The sequence below is a fragment of the Mus pahari genome, chromosome 14 (assembly GCF_900095145.1).
Source record: "Mus pahari chromosome 14, PAHARI_EIJ_v1.1, whole genome shotgun sequence".
Taxonomy (NCBI): Eukaryota; Metazoa; Chordata; class Mammalia; order Rodentia; family Muridae; genus Mus; species Mus pahari.
This window is the reverse complement of record NC_034603.1, coordinates 26,215,697-26,230,539: the sequence shown is the minus strand read 5'-3', so window position 1 is coordinate 26,230,539 and position 14,843 is coordinate 26,215,697. Positions and strand designations below refer to the sequence as shown.

General features: G+C 45.0%; 1 protein-coding gene and 1 long non-coding RNA gene across 2 annotated transcripts; both read left to right on the top strand.

Moving 5' to 3' along the window:
* Positions 1-254: 254 nt before the first annotated feature.
* LOC115065376 lies at positions 255-8,424 on the top strand. Its single transcript, XR_003845163.1, has 3 exons — positions 255-539; positions 5,697-7,458; positions 7,999-8,424. It is a non-coding gene; the product is annotated as an uncharacterized LOC115065376 (long non-coding RNA).
* Positions 8,425-9,522: 1,098 nt separating this feature from the next.
* Znf672 (zinc finger protein 672) lies at positions 9,523-14,843 on the top strand (the record flags this gene model as incomplete). The annotated part of the gene is made up of 3 exons (XM_029545789.1): positions 9,523-11,131; positions 11,414-11,677; positions 13,374-14,843. A coding segment is annotated over exon 3 (1,251 nt), but the record flags the coding sequence as incomplete, so codon positions are not given.

Genomic DNA, 14,843 nt, shown 5'->3' with positions numbered 1-14,843 from the left:
CTACATCCAGCGTCGCCTTTCCTAGCTCGCAGTCCGCCCGCCAACCAAGCCTAAGGGAAATGAATTCAGGAGGAAGAGTTGCTGAGGAAAACTACAGCAGGGGATGGAGATCGATAGTCCCTTCCAATTCGAGAAATGCTAGCAATAGGGTCGTTCGCGGGAGCGGCCATCGTTGCTTAGGGAACGGGGGCTGGGCTGTGGACGGCCACTGCCTGGCGCGACCGGAAGTGATGTAACTTCCGGCTTCGGCGGTCTCCTGTCTGGGTACTGCTAACCGAAACGGAGTGGTTTTTCAGAAGTGATTTTTTTTTTTTTTCCTTTCCTTTTCTTTTCTTTTCTTTTCTTTCTTTTTCGGTTCAGTGAATCCGGCGGACTCTAGGTGAAGACAGGCGGGTGACCCTCTCCCGAGACCTGCAGCGGGCGCCATCTCTCCCGCTGAGTAGCCGGCCTCACGGGGTGGTCTGGATATCAGTGCTGTGTGTGGCTATGCAAGACGGACCGAAGCCCTGGCAAGAGCTGCAGGACGGGATGCTTGCTTGGTACAAATGTCTGACGGCCTCGGGGCCCCAGGCTTGTTTTTTCTGGAGATGAAGCACGTATCCGGGCCAGATTCTCTTCCCATTGGGTTCTGTCGAACATTAGCCCGTGTTTAGCAAAACGGTGAAGAAAAGAGTCCGTTTAGTCAGGAGCCGCGGTCTCTAGCTGGGAAGGAGTCTTTAGGTGTTTCGCGAGGCATGAGAGTGGAGGAGGACGGGGTTCCGTAGTCTGAAGTGAAAGGAATTCCAGAGCTGGTCCCTGTTAGGGTCCAGGAGTCGTCCCACAAACCACAGGAACATCAATCTCAGTCTGGCAGGGATAGTGTATTGAATGCACACCCCAAGGTCGGAAGACATAGCTTAAACTCCAGAACTGAACGCTACGATCATGAACGTTGTTTCAGGGTTAGTTTATATAGACAGAAAAACCGTAATGAACTCACAAGCATGTGCGGGGAGGACTATAGGGTTATTGGTCTTTTTCCAAGTTGTGGGTTTTTTTTTTTTTTTTTTTTGTTTTTTTTTTTTTTTTTTTTTTTTTTTTAAGTAGTTTAAACATAACAATTCAAGTTGACCTCTATCTTGCTTGGCTCTGAAGTCTGCAATTGGGGAATTCGCAAGAACAGTCCTCAAAACATGGTAACAAACCTCTGAACATAACGGGATATATGGTCAACTTGACCTCGGTCTGAGCCAGACTATTTTCTGGGTCAGCAGTCAGTCTAATTTCAGTGGCAGCAGTATGAGATGGCACTCATACTAGCAGTCGAGAAGCAAAGTGGCTACAATTATGCCAGGGAGGCAGTGCCAGGGGAACGGGCTTCAACTGTCTATGCTGTAAGTCCAGCAAGTTTCTAGTTAGCAGTTATACTAAAAAGTATTCTGTGGATTGTCAAAGAACGATAAGGAAGACTGTGTAAACAGTGGTTCTCAACCTTCCTAGTTCTGCGACCCTTTAAAGTGCTGTCCCCCAACTGTAAAATTATTTTGTTTCTACTCCATAACTGTAATTTTGTGACTGTTATGGATTATAATGTAAATATCTGATATTCAAGTGTGGTATCAGGTATGATATGTGACCCTCCCCCAAAGAGGTCACAACCTACAGGTTAAGAACTGATATAAAGGATTGTACAGCTTGATATAGGAGCCAGTACAGTGGGGTAGAAATAAGACTCCCAACTAGTGATGAACAAGGGGGAAATTTGTAACCAAAGATAAGTGTTGGGGATTAGTGAATGAGAATTTGATACGAGGGAAAAATAGGGTAAAGGGGTCTGGCTAAGCCAACCTAACTGGGTTCTTGCTGAAGACAATCCTGGAAGGCTTGTGTCTAGAATTGGGAGCCTGGCGTACAGAATTGGGAAAGGAGTGGTCTTGGTAAACTCACTTCACAAAGTTCTTCATTAAAACTAGGTTTTACAAGATAGTGTTTGGATAGGCCTAGAAAAAGGTTCAGACGTCTGACTAAAAGTTAGACCAAAGAATCTTTTTTTTTTCCTTCTTTCTTTTGTGTGTGTGTGTGTGTGTGTGTGTGTGGTTTTTTGAGACAGGGTTTCTCTGTATAGCCCTGGATGTCCTGGAACTCACTTTGTAGACCAGGATGGCCTCAAACTCAGAAATTCGCCTGCCTCTGCCTCCCCAGTGCTGGGATTAAAGGCGTGCGCCACCACCGCCCAGCTAGTTTTAGAATTCTTATTTTTAGATTTGTTCATGTATGAGTGTTTTCCCTGCTTGTATGTATGTGTACCACATGCATGTCTGGTGCCCTTAGAGGTTAAAGGGAGACATAGAGTCTTCTAGAACTAGAGTTATGGATGTTGTAAACCATCATGTGGGTGCTAGGTACCAAATCTAGGTCCTCTGCAAGAGCAAGTACTCTTTCCATTAAGCCTTTTCTCCAACCCCCCAAAAACCTACTTATTACTAATCTATTTTATTTGCTTTTTTTGAGACAAGCTCTCAATGTATAGCTCTGGCTGTCCTGGAACTCAAGATCACCTCTCTCTGTCCTCAAGTGCTGGGATTAAAGGGCTGAGCAAAACTACTAAAACAAAACAAAACAAAAAACTAGTTTTTAATGAAGATAGTTCAGGGTATGTTGTAAGGAAAATAAAAGATGAAAACAAAAGTCTGGGTGAGAGGGGTAAGAGGCTCAGTGGATAGAGCTAAACAAGCCTGAAACAAGCTGATTTGTTATTTGAGAGGACCCAACTTCAATTTCCAGCACACAGCCATCTGTATCTCCAGTTCTAAGGGATCCATCTCCCTTTTCTGGTCTCCTCAGGCACTGCCTGCATGTAGAACACATACATATATGCATACTTTTTTTTAAATTAAAAATTAGCATGTAAAAGCATTAAAGGCAGAGAGCAAAGCTGGGTCAGGCCAGAGGCAGAAAAAAGGACCCTGGAGGAAGAGCAGGGGCAGGTTGGCAGTTTTTAGATGGTTTCCCTGTACTGCAGGCCTAGAACTGCTGCGCCCCTCCTGCTTGCCCTTTTTAAGCACTGGCATTTACCTTAGTTTGGGACTTTTTTTTTTTTCCTGATATTACTATCTTATTAATTTCATCCTTAAAGACTAAGACATCTTTTGTTTTCAAAAATGTTGATCTTTAAATACCTTACCAGTATGTTATATCTTTGTACTATACCAAATTCATGTAGCTTGCCTATGTTTAATTTACTGATACCTCTTCATAGTTAGTTTACCTACAAAAGGCTAAAATGAAATATCAGTCTTTCTGTTGGGATAAGTGTTTAGCACCTTTAAGTTGGCCACACCCTCAAAGCAGCAGGAACCCAAATCATATTTTTTTTTTTTTAATAAAGATTCCTAACTAAGATCTGGAGAGATGGCTCGGCAGTTAAGAATAGCATGCTGTGCTTCCAGAGAACATGATGAGTTCCTAGCAGTCCATGGGAAGAAGCTCATGATTTCCTGTAAGCACAGCTTTAGGGGACTCAGTGCACAAGCACATACTCATGCACATAGACATAACTAAAAAGCCTTCTAAAAAAGATGACTAACGTAATTTATAACTTAAAAGATAATTGTAGAGCCATTAGAATCACTTGTATTGTTGATGTTGCTTGTAATGCTGTTACTTGCTTATTATCTTTAATTTCCTGAAATCTATTTTGATGTGCCTTTCCATTAATAACTTGAGCTTAATTAAAACCTTCATTCCGTAAAAAACTGAGGTCTGCAATTCAGGACTTAGTTAACCCTGTCTTTCTGTTCTAGTTCTAAATTATGTTTCACTTTGCTGTACTTGGTTCTTTCCACTATTGGAAAACTATCAGTTGACTACTATGAAGTTATTTGGAAAAGAGCTAGAGGCAGGAGGTAGAGGACATACTTTGTATGTGGAACCAAAATTGAAACATATAATGGAAAACATAGTGGCACCGTAAAATGATGAATAAAACTGGACCCTGCCCTTTCACAGTAGTAACAGCAAGCCTACATTCACAGGACTCCATGATGCCTCTGGCTCTGCCATTCCCACTGAGGGATGCTCCCACTCCTGGGTATGGGATGGGGCATGTGATATTCTGTTTCTATTCTATTACCGAGCCATGTGCAGACCAGTCAGAGCTTGTAGAAAGTTGAGCTTGTAGCTCTGTGATAATCTTTGCCTACCATTTATAAGGGTCTGCATTCACTTCTCATCCTATTGAGAGAGATTCCATCATTGTTAACTCTCAAAATCTCTGCCCACTCCACTTCCTAGAACTCTTGCCCGGTTCCACTCAGCATGCTCTACAGCCAGAATCTACCCTGGTCCACAGAGAATGGCTACCCAGTAAATACAAAACTTTAGCAAAAGAGACGGGTGTTCATGTATCATTTTGATGATGTCTGCTCGCATATATAAGCAAAAAAGTTTTTGAATAATTCTAATTATGCAGTACCATGTTCAGAGTGTCTTTTAAAATCATTGGGCAAGTCCCAGGCTTATAGTCACTAATAATTAAAGCAGCATTATTTTTATTTTTTAAAAATTAAAGAAGACAGCAAAGCTAAGTGGGATAGGCCCAGTGGTTTGATGAGTAATTTCAGTTCTCGGGTGCCCATAAGATCTTGGTTCTAATTGCACTCTTAACTATGCTTCATTCTTGAAAACAGTTGCTCAGATGTAGCTGCTGGCATGATTGAGGCATGATCATAAGTTGGAAAATGTATCTCTAGGAAGATAGGACCTATGAGTCGGACACCATCAAATTTTTCTTTACTTGAATGTCAGAGTGCAGCTCTGTACATTCCATTTGAGAATTGGCAGGTTATGCAGTAACTGAAAGAGACAAGGAAGGTGTACAAAACAGAGTTTTCCATTTCTGTTTTTCCTTACAACACAATCCTTGAGGAGCACCTAATTTGGCGATGTGTTTAATGCCTTTCAAGTCATAAGTCTTAGAAACTTTGCATGGATTGCCTGCAAATTAAGCAGAGTGCCTTAACAAAAATGTAGTCAGCTGTCCGGTTTTCACTAAATAACTAAATATGTAATTTGTCTCTGGAGTCCTGTTTAATTTTTATTTTGCTGTGTGTGTATGTGTGTGCGTGTACATGTCTGTGCTCTAGTGCATAAGCATGTGTGGAGATCGGAGGACAACTCTTACAGGATTTTCTGCTGGCACCTTGTGAGATCTGGGAATCAAACTCAGGCTGTGAGGTCTGTACACAAGAGCCTCTACCCACTTAGATATCTTTACAGTCTTGAGGGGCTGTGTTTTCTTGTTTGGGTTTGGTTGGTTGGTTGGTTGTTTTTTTGTTTGTTTTTTTTCAAACCAGGGTTTCTCTGTATAGCCCTGGCTGTCCTGGAACTCACTCTGTAGAACAGGCTGGCCTCGAACTCAGAGATCCGCCTGCCTCTGCCTTCCTAGTGCTGGGATTAAAGGCGTGCGCCACCACTGCCAGCTGAGGCTGTTTTCTTTTGAGACTAGAAGCCATGATAGGATTAAAAATAATAGACAAGGAGCTATATTTACTTTTATTATGAAAATTGACAGGAACATAGAAAGCAAGGTTTGGGTCCTTCCATATCTCATCTGCCTGTGCAACATGGAGGGCCTAAAATCCAGCAGGCAATGTGTGGATTTGGACTGAGGTGTGGAAATGCCTTCAAACATCTGATAATACATATCTTAATTGCAGGGCATGGTGGTCACACCTTTAGTCCTGACATGAGGAGGCAGAGGCAAGTGGATCTCTTGAATTTGAAGCACCCTAGTGAACAGCGAATTCCAGGCCAGCCAGGTCTACACAGTGAGACCCTCTCTCAAAGCAAAGCCTACCTGTTCTGCAAATGACAGGTTAGCAGCTCAGTGATCGCTGTCTTTTACTCATCTCCATGACCATCTGTAACATCTGGCGGTGCCAGCTCCACTGTCTGCACCTAGAAGATCACACTCAGGAAACTGAACCTATGTGTGTGTACAAATATATTTGTGTGACATTTCAGTCTGTTGTCATCTAAAAAAGTAAACAACTGTGAAGTTGTTACAAAATAAGTCACCCAGAGGGGGAAGGGAAACAGGAGGAGGATCTTCGTGAAGAGGGTACTGGGAAGAGGGGGCTGATACTGTGATGTAAATTTTTAAAAAGTAACTTGAAGATACTATCAGTTCCCAGTATGTATTATAAAGTCAAATGATTAAATATATTTATATATCTTACAAAAATTAAGTCTTACACAAACTTTTTTATGTTACTCTTTTATTTCAATAATGGTCTTAACAGGTAGTTTCATGTCTGTCGCTTTAGTAAAACGCCCTGACAGAGCAACTAAATGGAGCAAGACTATTTTAGCTTCCAGCTCTAGGTGACAGTCCATTACTACGGAGGAGTCTCAGCAGCAGGAACTAGGACAGGCGCTTGCTCCACATCCCATAGCCACGAACAGAGAGCAAGTGGATGCTTGACGCTTGCTCTCCATCGCCTCCCAACACAGTGCAGAATCTAATCCATGACATGGTACCTCCCACATTCGGAGTGGGCCTTCCACCTCACTTAACCCCATCATGAAAATGTTAACCATGGGTCAACTCAACCCATATAACTCTCGTTGAGACTGTATTCTCAGGTGTTTTGATATCCTTTCAAATTGACAAAACTAACCAACACAGGGTCTCTGCTGGCTAGGAATTGCGGAGGCACGGGATAATCTTGAATTCCTGCTCCCGCTGCGTACACCTCTGCAGTGCTTGGATTCTCGAGTCTGCGTTCCACCGATCTGTTTCGTGTGGTACTTGTAAATAAACTCTGGGTCTTGGCTCGTCCAACAATCTGTCAATTGAGCTACATCCCCAGCAAGTTTATGGTTTTGAGTTGGGCATTCTAAGCTGCAAGCGCTGGTTAGAAACCCTTGCTCTGAAAGGTTAGGAGCCGTCTCCATTCACACCGGAAGGCATCTGGTCAGCAGAACAGGACTACCGCCATCCCTGGCAATGCTGGACAGGTCATTAATCTATGGGGAAGATTAATCAAGACAGTGAGCATCTGGTCTGGCCTCACAGTATAGAAAGACACTAACATGGTGACGGTTGAGGGCTACTGGTCTCCCTCGAGTGATCTATACGGCCCTGACTCGGCTCAAGGTGGCACTGGTCTCGCAGCCCTTTGCTCTCAGTACCAGAAGGGCCCACGCGTGGACACCCGAAAGGGGAAACAGGTTAGCTAAACCTGGCCTGTGACACTGTGGGCACACCATGTCAACTCCGCCCTCCGCCAGGGAAGGTCAATGGTGCGCTTGCGCGGGCTCGATGCCCCAGTAACCATGCGGACAGTGTGGACCAATCAGCGTGCTGCCTCCTGGCCCCGTCTTGCGCTGCGCCCGCCCCTTCCTCCGCGCGCTGAGGCCAGCGCTGTCCGCAACGCGTTGAGGTGGACGCGGCTCGGAGCGGCCCTCCGACGACTGGTGAGGGGGCTGAGGGCCTCAAGGCAGGGCGGGCGGGGCCGCGGCCCTCGGCGGCTGCCGTCTCCCCTCAATCGCCGGAAGAGAGACCGGGACGGGAGGGCGGCGGGCCAATGCGCCTGCGCAGGTTGCTCCAGGCCGGCGGTGCTGTCCAGCCTCGCACCGGGGAAGTCGCCCGCCTGACGGAGCGGGCCGAGGAGCGATGACAGCCTGCGGCCTGGAGTGACAGCTTCAGGAGACCCGGGGAAGCTTGCGTCTTGCCTGAGCGCCCCGCAGTCTCGCGTCACTCGGGCGCCGGCGCCCGCCTGGGGTTAAGGCAGGCCCGAGTGTGCGTGCCATCGCGGTGGGAAAGGATTCTTGGGGCGGAGCGAGAAAGCCAGAGAGACCTGGCGGGCTGTAGTGTGCTACAAGTCGGCCAGTAAGTTATGCCCCTGCCTCAGTCGGGCTCTGCCTAAATACGAGAGGTCCTGCAGAGTAAGTCGCAAGTACCGCACAACTTGAGTTCTCAGGTTTATGACTGCTTTGACCTTTCTCTCTTCATAGAAACTGTTACGGTTTCCTGTATTGAGTTATCCCAGGCTGCAGGTACGGGCAACTTAAGTCCTCAAGGTCACACAGTTAGTCATGGAAGAACTAGAAATTGGATGCTTGCCTTTCTGGATCCTCTAAGCAGGTTTGTCAACATAAAACGAAGCTCCCCAAAGGTAACGTGAGATGTATGCAGGCTACAGCAGAATTGGGGAGAAATTGCTATAAGTTTTAGATGCTAAAGTCTTAGCTTTCAGGTTAGTGGAGGTTAGTGGTTTAATGTAATGTCTTCCAAAAGCTTTACCTGATGATACAAAAGACTGTTAGATACAGAGATGAGAGATAAATGACTGTTAAGGTGATTAAGAATAAAGATATCCAGCCGGGCGTGGTGGCGCGCTCCTTTAATCCCAGCACTTGGGAGGCAGAGGCAGGCGAATTTCTGAGTTCGAGGCCAGCCTGGTCTACAAAGTGAGTTCCAGGACATCCAGGGCTATACAGAGAAACCCTGTCTCAAAAAAACAATAAATAAATAAATAAATAAATAAATAAATAAATTCCAAAATAAATTTATCACCCCTACCAGACTTCCCGCCTCTGCCTCAGATGCTTGCACTACTGTGCTGGGGTGCTGTGAGATGAGACTGGGTAGACAGGAAAGTGATCTTTGGGAGAGCTTTTGGGGTGTTGTGTTTTGTTTTTATAAACAAAATCTTAAGGAACAAATCCCTGTATCATGTTATTAGCCACCATAATTCAGGTAGCACGATTGAAGACAGCTTGAAGCTACATGAGACCTCGTCTCCAAAGAAAGTGTGAGAAGTACAGGTAGCAGATGAGAAAACCCTGCCAACAAAAGAGGTGGGAGGCCCGGTTTTGGTTTAAGATTTATCTATGTGTATGTGTTTGGGCATGTGTATGAGTGCACTCAACCATGGAAGTCAGAAGAAAGCAACAGGTCCCCTGGAGCTTCAGTCACAGGCACTTGTGAGCCACTCTACATTGATGCTGAGAATCAGCCAAAGTTTGGTCCTTTGCAAGAACAGCAAGCTCTCTTAAAATCACAGAGCCATCTTAACAGCCCATGCTATAGGTATTAGATGCTATCTAGTGAACAACTTAGCTGCTGAGTGAGTAGAAGATAATAGTCCTCTAAATGAATACGTTCTTAAGGATCTTAGGTCAGATGCAGAGGTGGGTGGTAAATGACTATTACAAGGACTAGAGATGACACAGGATGATTTAGGCTCTCCATCTGCAGCAGTCCAAGTCTTCATAGCCAAGCAAGTTCTAATCACTCTGCAGAATCTTCAGAATATGTGTGGCTTTCCACAGGTTGTTATCCCAACTCAGTTATCCAGGGCAAAGTATTATATATACATATATATATATATATATATATATATATATATATATACACACACACATACATATATATATATATATATATATATATATATATANATATATATATATATATATATATATATATATATATATATATATAGTGGATGGACAGATTTTGAAAGAGCTAACACAGCCACTTGCCACAAAGCAGTATTTTAGTCTGTTTATTTATTGGTGATTCCTTAAGATTCTATCACCTGGCAATGTCATAACTGAGTTTATATAAGTAATTTCTGTGATAGTCACAATGACAAGTCCACATTTTCAGGATTCATCCCATTGTTAATTGGCACATGATTACACATCATTCCCTACAGTGCAGAGTATGTTATGCCCAACTCATTGGAAGGCCTAGAAAGATTGTAGTCTATTCTCCCATGTTCTTTCTCCTCCAAGATTTCTAGCCATTCTGTACTTCAGTCTTTCCCAGAGGGATAGAGGATACGCTCTTGCTATCTGTATTTTCTTGTACCTATACTCTAATTTCTAGCCTTCACAGATTTCTCAATCTCTTCAAAATGAAAACTTTGGATTTGAATTTGGATCATGATCAGACTTGGTTCTTGAGGTGGAGGCAGTTATCACTCCTACTCCTGCCAGCTTCTTCAATATGTCACACTGGTCATAAATCTTGCTACTCACATACTATCCAGAAAGGAATGGGTAATTGAACTCTACCTGATTTCAGGGATCACAGAACCTCTGGGACAACAGCATCTCTTAGCTTCCTAAGAGTTAGGAAGAATTCAACAGAAAAGTCACTTTCCCTGGAGAGCCACACTCCACATTCCTACCTCAAGTTCCTGTCCCCTCACTTAAGTTCCATTTCCTGGGCAAAGGAATGTAGCATATACAAGCTGAATCTTCAGAACCTGAGGAACATGCGAGTCCAACCACCATTATTGTCACTAGACACACCTGCATGCTTTCAATACAACTAGACAAGTCCTTTAGGGACCTTCAGGTTACATGGGGGATGGGGAAGGTAAAGGATAGCCACCACCTAAAAGTACTGTTGGATGAAAGGGTACACCTAATTATGTAGAGTCATGTACTGATGCTCATGACAGTAGCAATGGTTTTACTCAGATTAGCAGTGAGAGGAGGTGTTGCACTCACAGCCCAAATCCAACAAGGTCTCCTAGATGGGCATTACAGGGACCTGTTTTCTAGAAGAGTGACTTATTTCCTATGGAAGGAATGGTCAGGAAACTGAGCCTTGGGAAATTGGGGAAACAACCCTCCAAGCTTAGTGAAGTCTAGTGGTCAGATGGATTTAGCAACTTTGTTCTAACAACAGCCCTCTTGGGGACTCTGTGGTAGACTAAAGTTCCTCTAAGTTGTTTCAGAACTTGAAAGGTGTGACTGCTCCAGTAGAAATAAAATGTTAACTGTATGTATAATGTGTGTGTGTGTGTGTGTGTGTGTGTGTGTGTGTGTGTGTGTGTGATGCTAGGGATTGCACCCAGGGCTTTATGCATACTAGAAAACAGTCTAGGTTATCCCTACCCTGAACATTGTTGGTAAAATAATTTGCTTATCATTTTCATGCTGAAACTTTTAAATAAGTGCATTTGAGCATCACAACACTTCCAAATGCTTAGTTGCTACATGCAGCTTTTAGAAAGCACAGCTCTGGACCGTTAAGATCAGTTTCATTCCTACTAGGTAACTCTTGCTTCAAGATGGATATCCTCTATGACTCCTGACTTGAGCTTCTCATTCTACCCAAGAAATATTGGTATGGCAGAACAGACACCCAGAGAGAAGCTGACTAGATTTGCACAGTTGACTGTTAATAAATGTACTAAATTGTGATTTTGATACTGACTTGCAGTTGTAATAAAGTATGCTTGAAAGCTAAAATAGTAAAGTATTCAACAGTCAGAACCTGTTGCTCACCCCATGTAACCTTTTTCCAAACTAAAACATAGTGGTTATATAACACTTCAAGACTCACTCTCAAAGTGATGATATTTAGGATGATTTCTAAGTGTTCTAAGCATTATAATTTTTTTCCCAGGTTTCTACCCCAGGCATGGACCTATTTGCTCACATAATGAGGTGAGCTAAGGAAGAGATGTGAAAAAGCCAAGCAGCAAGCTTGCACCCTACACTTATGTCTACTATAGGAAGAGATGGACTCTTATTTTATTTGCCTTTTAAATGTACATACTTGTGTGTTTGGGTTACTTTCCTTGGGCAAGTTCCTTAGGAAGCGCTGGCCTAGGAGAGGGTGAGCACCCAGAAGCATGGGCTGAGAGATGCCAGCCTCCCAAGACCTCAGGTGAGTCAGAGCGTTGCTCTTGTACATTTGAAATCAGCCACTGGATTTTAGTTTCATGAAGGCAAATATTCCTTAAACAATCAGCAAGTTTGGAAGGTAGAGGTAGACAGTTCTCTGTGAGTTCAAGGCTGGCCAAGGCAACATAATGAGACCCTGACTCAAAACTAAAGTTAAGGGACTGGAGAGGTGACTCAGAAGGTAACAGTACATATACTGTTCTTCCATAGGATCCAAGTTCAGTTCCCAGCACCCACTTCAGCTGGCTCAGAACTGCCTGTAACTCCAGTTCCAGAGGATCTGATGCCCTCTTCTAGTCTCTGTGGGTACCTGCACTCTTGTGCATGTATCCTTACAGAGAAACACATAAAAATAAGATAAATATTATAATTAAATTAAAAATAGAAAGCTCCCCAAGGATTCAGAGCTAACTACTCTAAAGTCAGCTCTTTGGCTGCAAAGGTGCCCCTGCTTTGCAGGGTTTGAAAATCAACTTTAAGTAAGATGTCTGGGGTGTCTTTAAAATTGTCCAGAGTGGGGTTGGGGTAAACACACATAAAAAACAGAGTAGTGTCACAGGTAAGATGAGTAGCTAATGGCAGCTTGTAGCTTTATGGTCCCTTGGCTTTAATATGTGACAATAACCATTTCAGAAATACCTTCCTCCTGTTGGGCGTAGTGATGAGCTCTTTTAATCCTAGCACTCAGAAACAGGTTGGTCTCTGGACATGGTAGTGCATGCCTGTAATCCCAGCACTCTAGAGGCAGAGGCAGGTACATCTCTTGAGTTTACGGCTAGCCTGATCTACAGAGTGAGTTCCAGGACAGCCAGGACTACATAAATAGACCCTGCCTCGAAATTAAAAACAAACAAACAAAAAAAAAAAGAAAAGAAAAGAAAAAAGTCTGTCCTTCCTGGAAAAAAAAAGGTACCAGAGGTGCATATCCCTGTTGTTCTTCCTTCCACCCTGCATGGAGAAACCGATCCTAAACTCACACCTCAAGTTTACTATTAGCCACAAGTTTTCATCCACTTGCTTCCAGTTACATACAGAAGGTTCTTCAGTCAAGCCACGCACGTGCTGGGTATGGTACATTTTCATTTCCCACAAGAAAATGACTATTGCTGTTTTGTTTTGTTTTTTTTTTCATGCTGATCTAAGAGCATACTTTACTAAAAAACAAAGGCTGACTGATGTCTTACCTAGTAAACTTTATTAGTGACAATTCCCTCAAGGCCTGGGATTTATCACAAGCCCAGGATACCCAGTACCAGGTATGGTCCTTAGATCAGCTACACTGATCAGTGTAGCTGTGTCCCCCATTGGGTCAGCATGTATGTCAGACCTTTTTTCTGGTAGATAAGGGATTCCCACCTCTGATACATTAGGAGATGGCCAAGGAGGTATGGCAAACTTAGAATTCCCCAGGGACCTAAATCACACCAAAAAAAACAAAACAAACAAAAAAATGTCAGGCACTTCTCTCTTGGCCTCTAGCAATTTTGAGGGTTCCTAGTTCTAATGAAGAAACACATAGGCACCTTAGAATCCATACCTGTCTCATGGACAAGTGTGATCTGTCCCTCTTGATACACCCCTCTGAATTTCTGGGAGCCATGTGGGTTTCATCTCTTGAGAGCTAGACTAACTAATGTGTTACAGACCTAGAGAGTTCAAGGTGCCTTTTCTGTCCCCAGCCAGAGTTGTTGCAGCCAGTGCTGAACTCGGGGTGACCTCCCTACAGGGATCACAGTAATGAGCCCAGCTGTAGCCTGCATTTTGAACAGCCAGGACATGTGCTCCTGAAAGAAGAAACCCAGGAATCTGAAGAGCAGTTTCCAAGGCCACAGCCTTTCCCCCTTTGCTACTTTCTAGGCTTTAAAACTACAAATTATTGACTGGGAAAGGCAGACATCATGTTCACAGCACCTGGTGTGGCAACAACTCGGGAAAGACCTTATTCCTGCAGTGTGTGTGGCAAGAGCTTTCAGTATAGTGCAGTGCTGCTGCGACACGAACGTGCCCACGGTGGCGACAAGCGTTTCCGCTGTCTAGAGTGTGGAGAACGCTGTGCTCGAGCGGCAGACCTGCGTGCGCACAGGTGGACCCATGCTGGCCAGACCCTCTATATCTGCAGCGAGTGTGGCCAGAGTTTCAGTCACAGCGGCCTGCTGGATCTACACCTGGGAACGCACCGAAGGCGCAGCCTCACCTGCCCTTGCCGCCTCTGTGGCCGTCGCTTCCCGCATGTCCCTGCGCTGCTACTGCATCGGGTTCGCCAGCACCCACCTGAGAAGCCCCACCGCTGCCCTCTGTGTGCCCGCTCTTTTCGGCAGAGTGCTCTTCCTTTCCACCTGGCACGGGCACACCCCCCTGAGATCATCACTGTNACCGCCCCAACCCCCAGCACNCTCTACCACTGTACACAGTGCCCACGGGCCTTCCATAGCAGTGCTGGGCTGCGGAACCATTCCCGCATCCATGTGGTCCCCAGCCTCAGTGACCCTGGCNCTGAGGCCCATCTNTGTAGCGTATGTGGTAAGAGCTTCAGCAAGAGTTCCACACTCACGCGACACCTCCAGAGGCATTCTGGGGAAAAGCCTTTCAAGTGCCCTGAGTGTGGCAAGGGCTTCTTGGAGAGTGCCACACTTGTGCGGCACCAGCGAACACACACTGGGGAGAAGCCATATGCATGTAGCGACTGCNGNNGCTGTTTCAGCGAGAGCTCCACACTGCTGCGTCACCAGCGCAGCCACCAGGGTGAAAGGCCNCACGTGTGTGCCACTTGTGGCAAGGGCTTTGGGCAGCGGTATGATCTAGTAGTGCACCAGCGTAGCCACACAGGGGAGAGGCCCTTCCCATGCCCTGAGTGTGGCCGGGGCTTCACAGACCGCTCCGACCTCACCAAACACCTGCGCACACACACAGGGGAAAAGCCCTACCACTGTGAGCTGTGTGGCAAGCGATTCACCTGCATTTCCAACCTCAATGTACATTTGCGNAACCATGCAGGCCATAAACCACACAAGTGCCCAGAGTGCGGCAAGTCCTTTAGTGTTGCCTCCAAACTTGCACTGCATAGAAAGACACACCTAGGTGAGCGGACAGCGGAGTGCACAGAGTGTGGCAAATTCTTTAGCCATGGCCGGTCGCTATCACAGCACCAG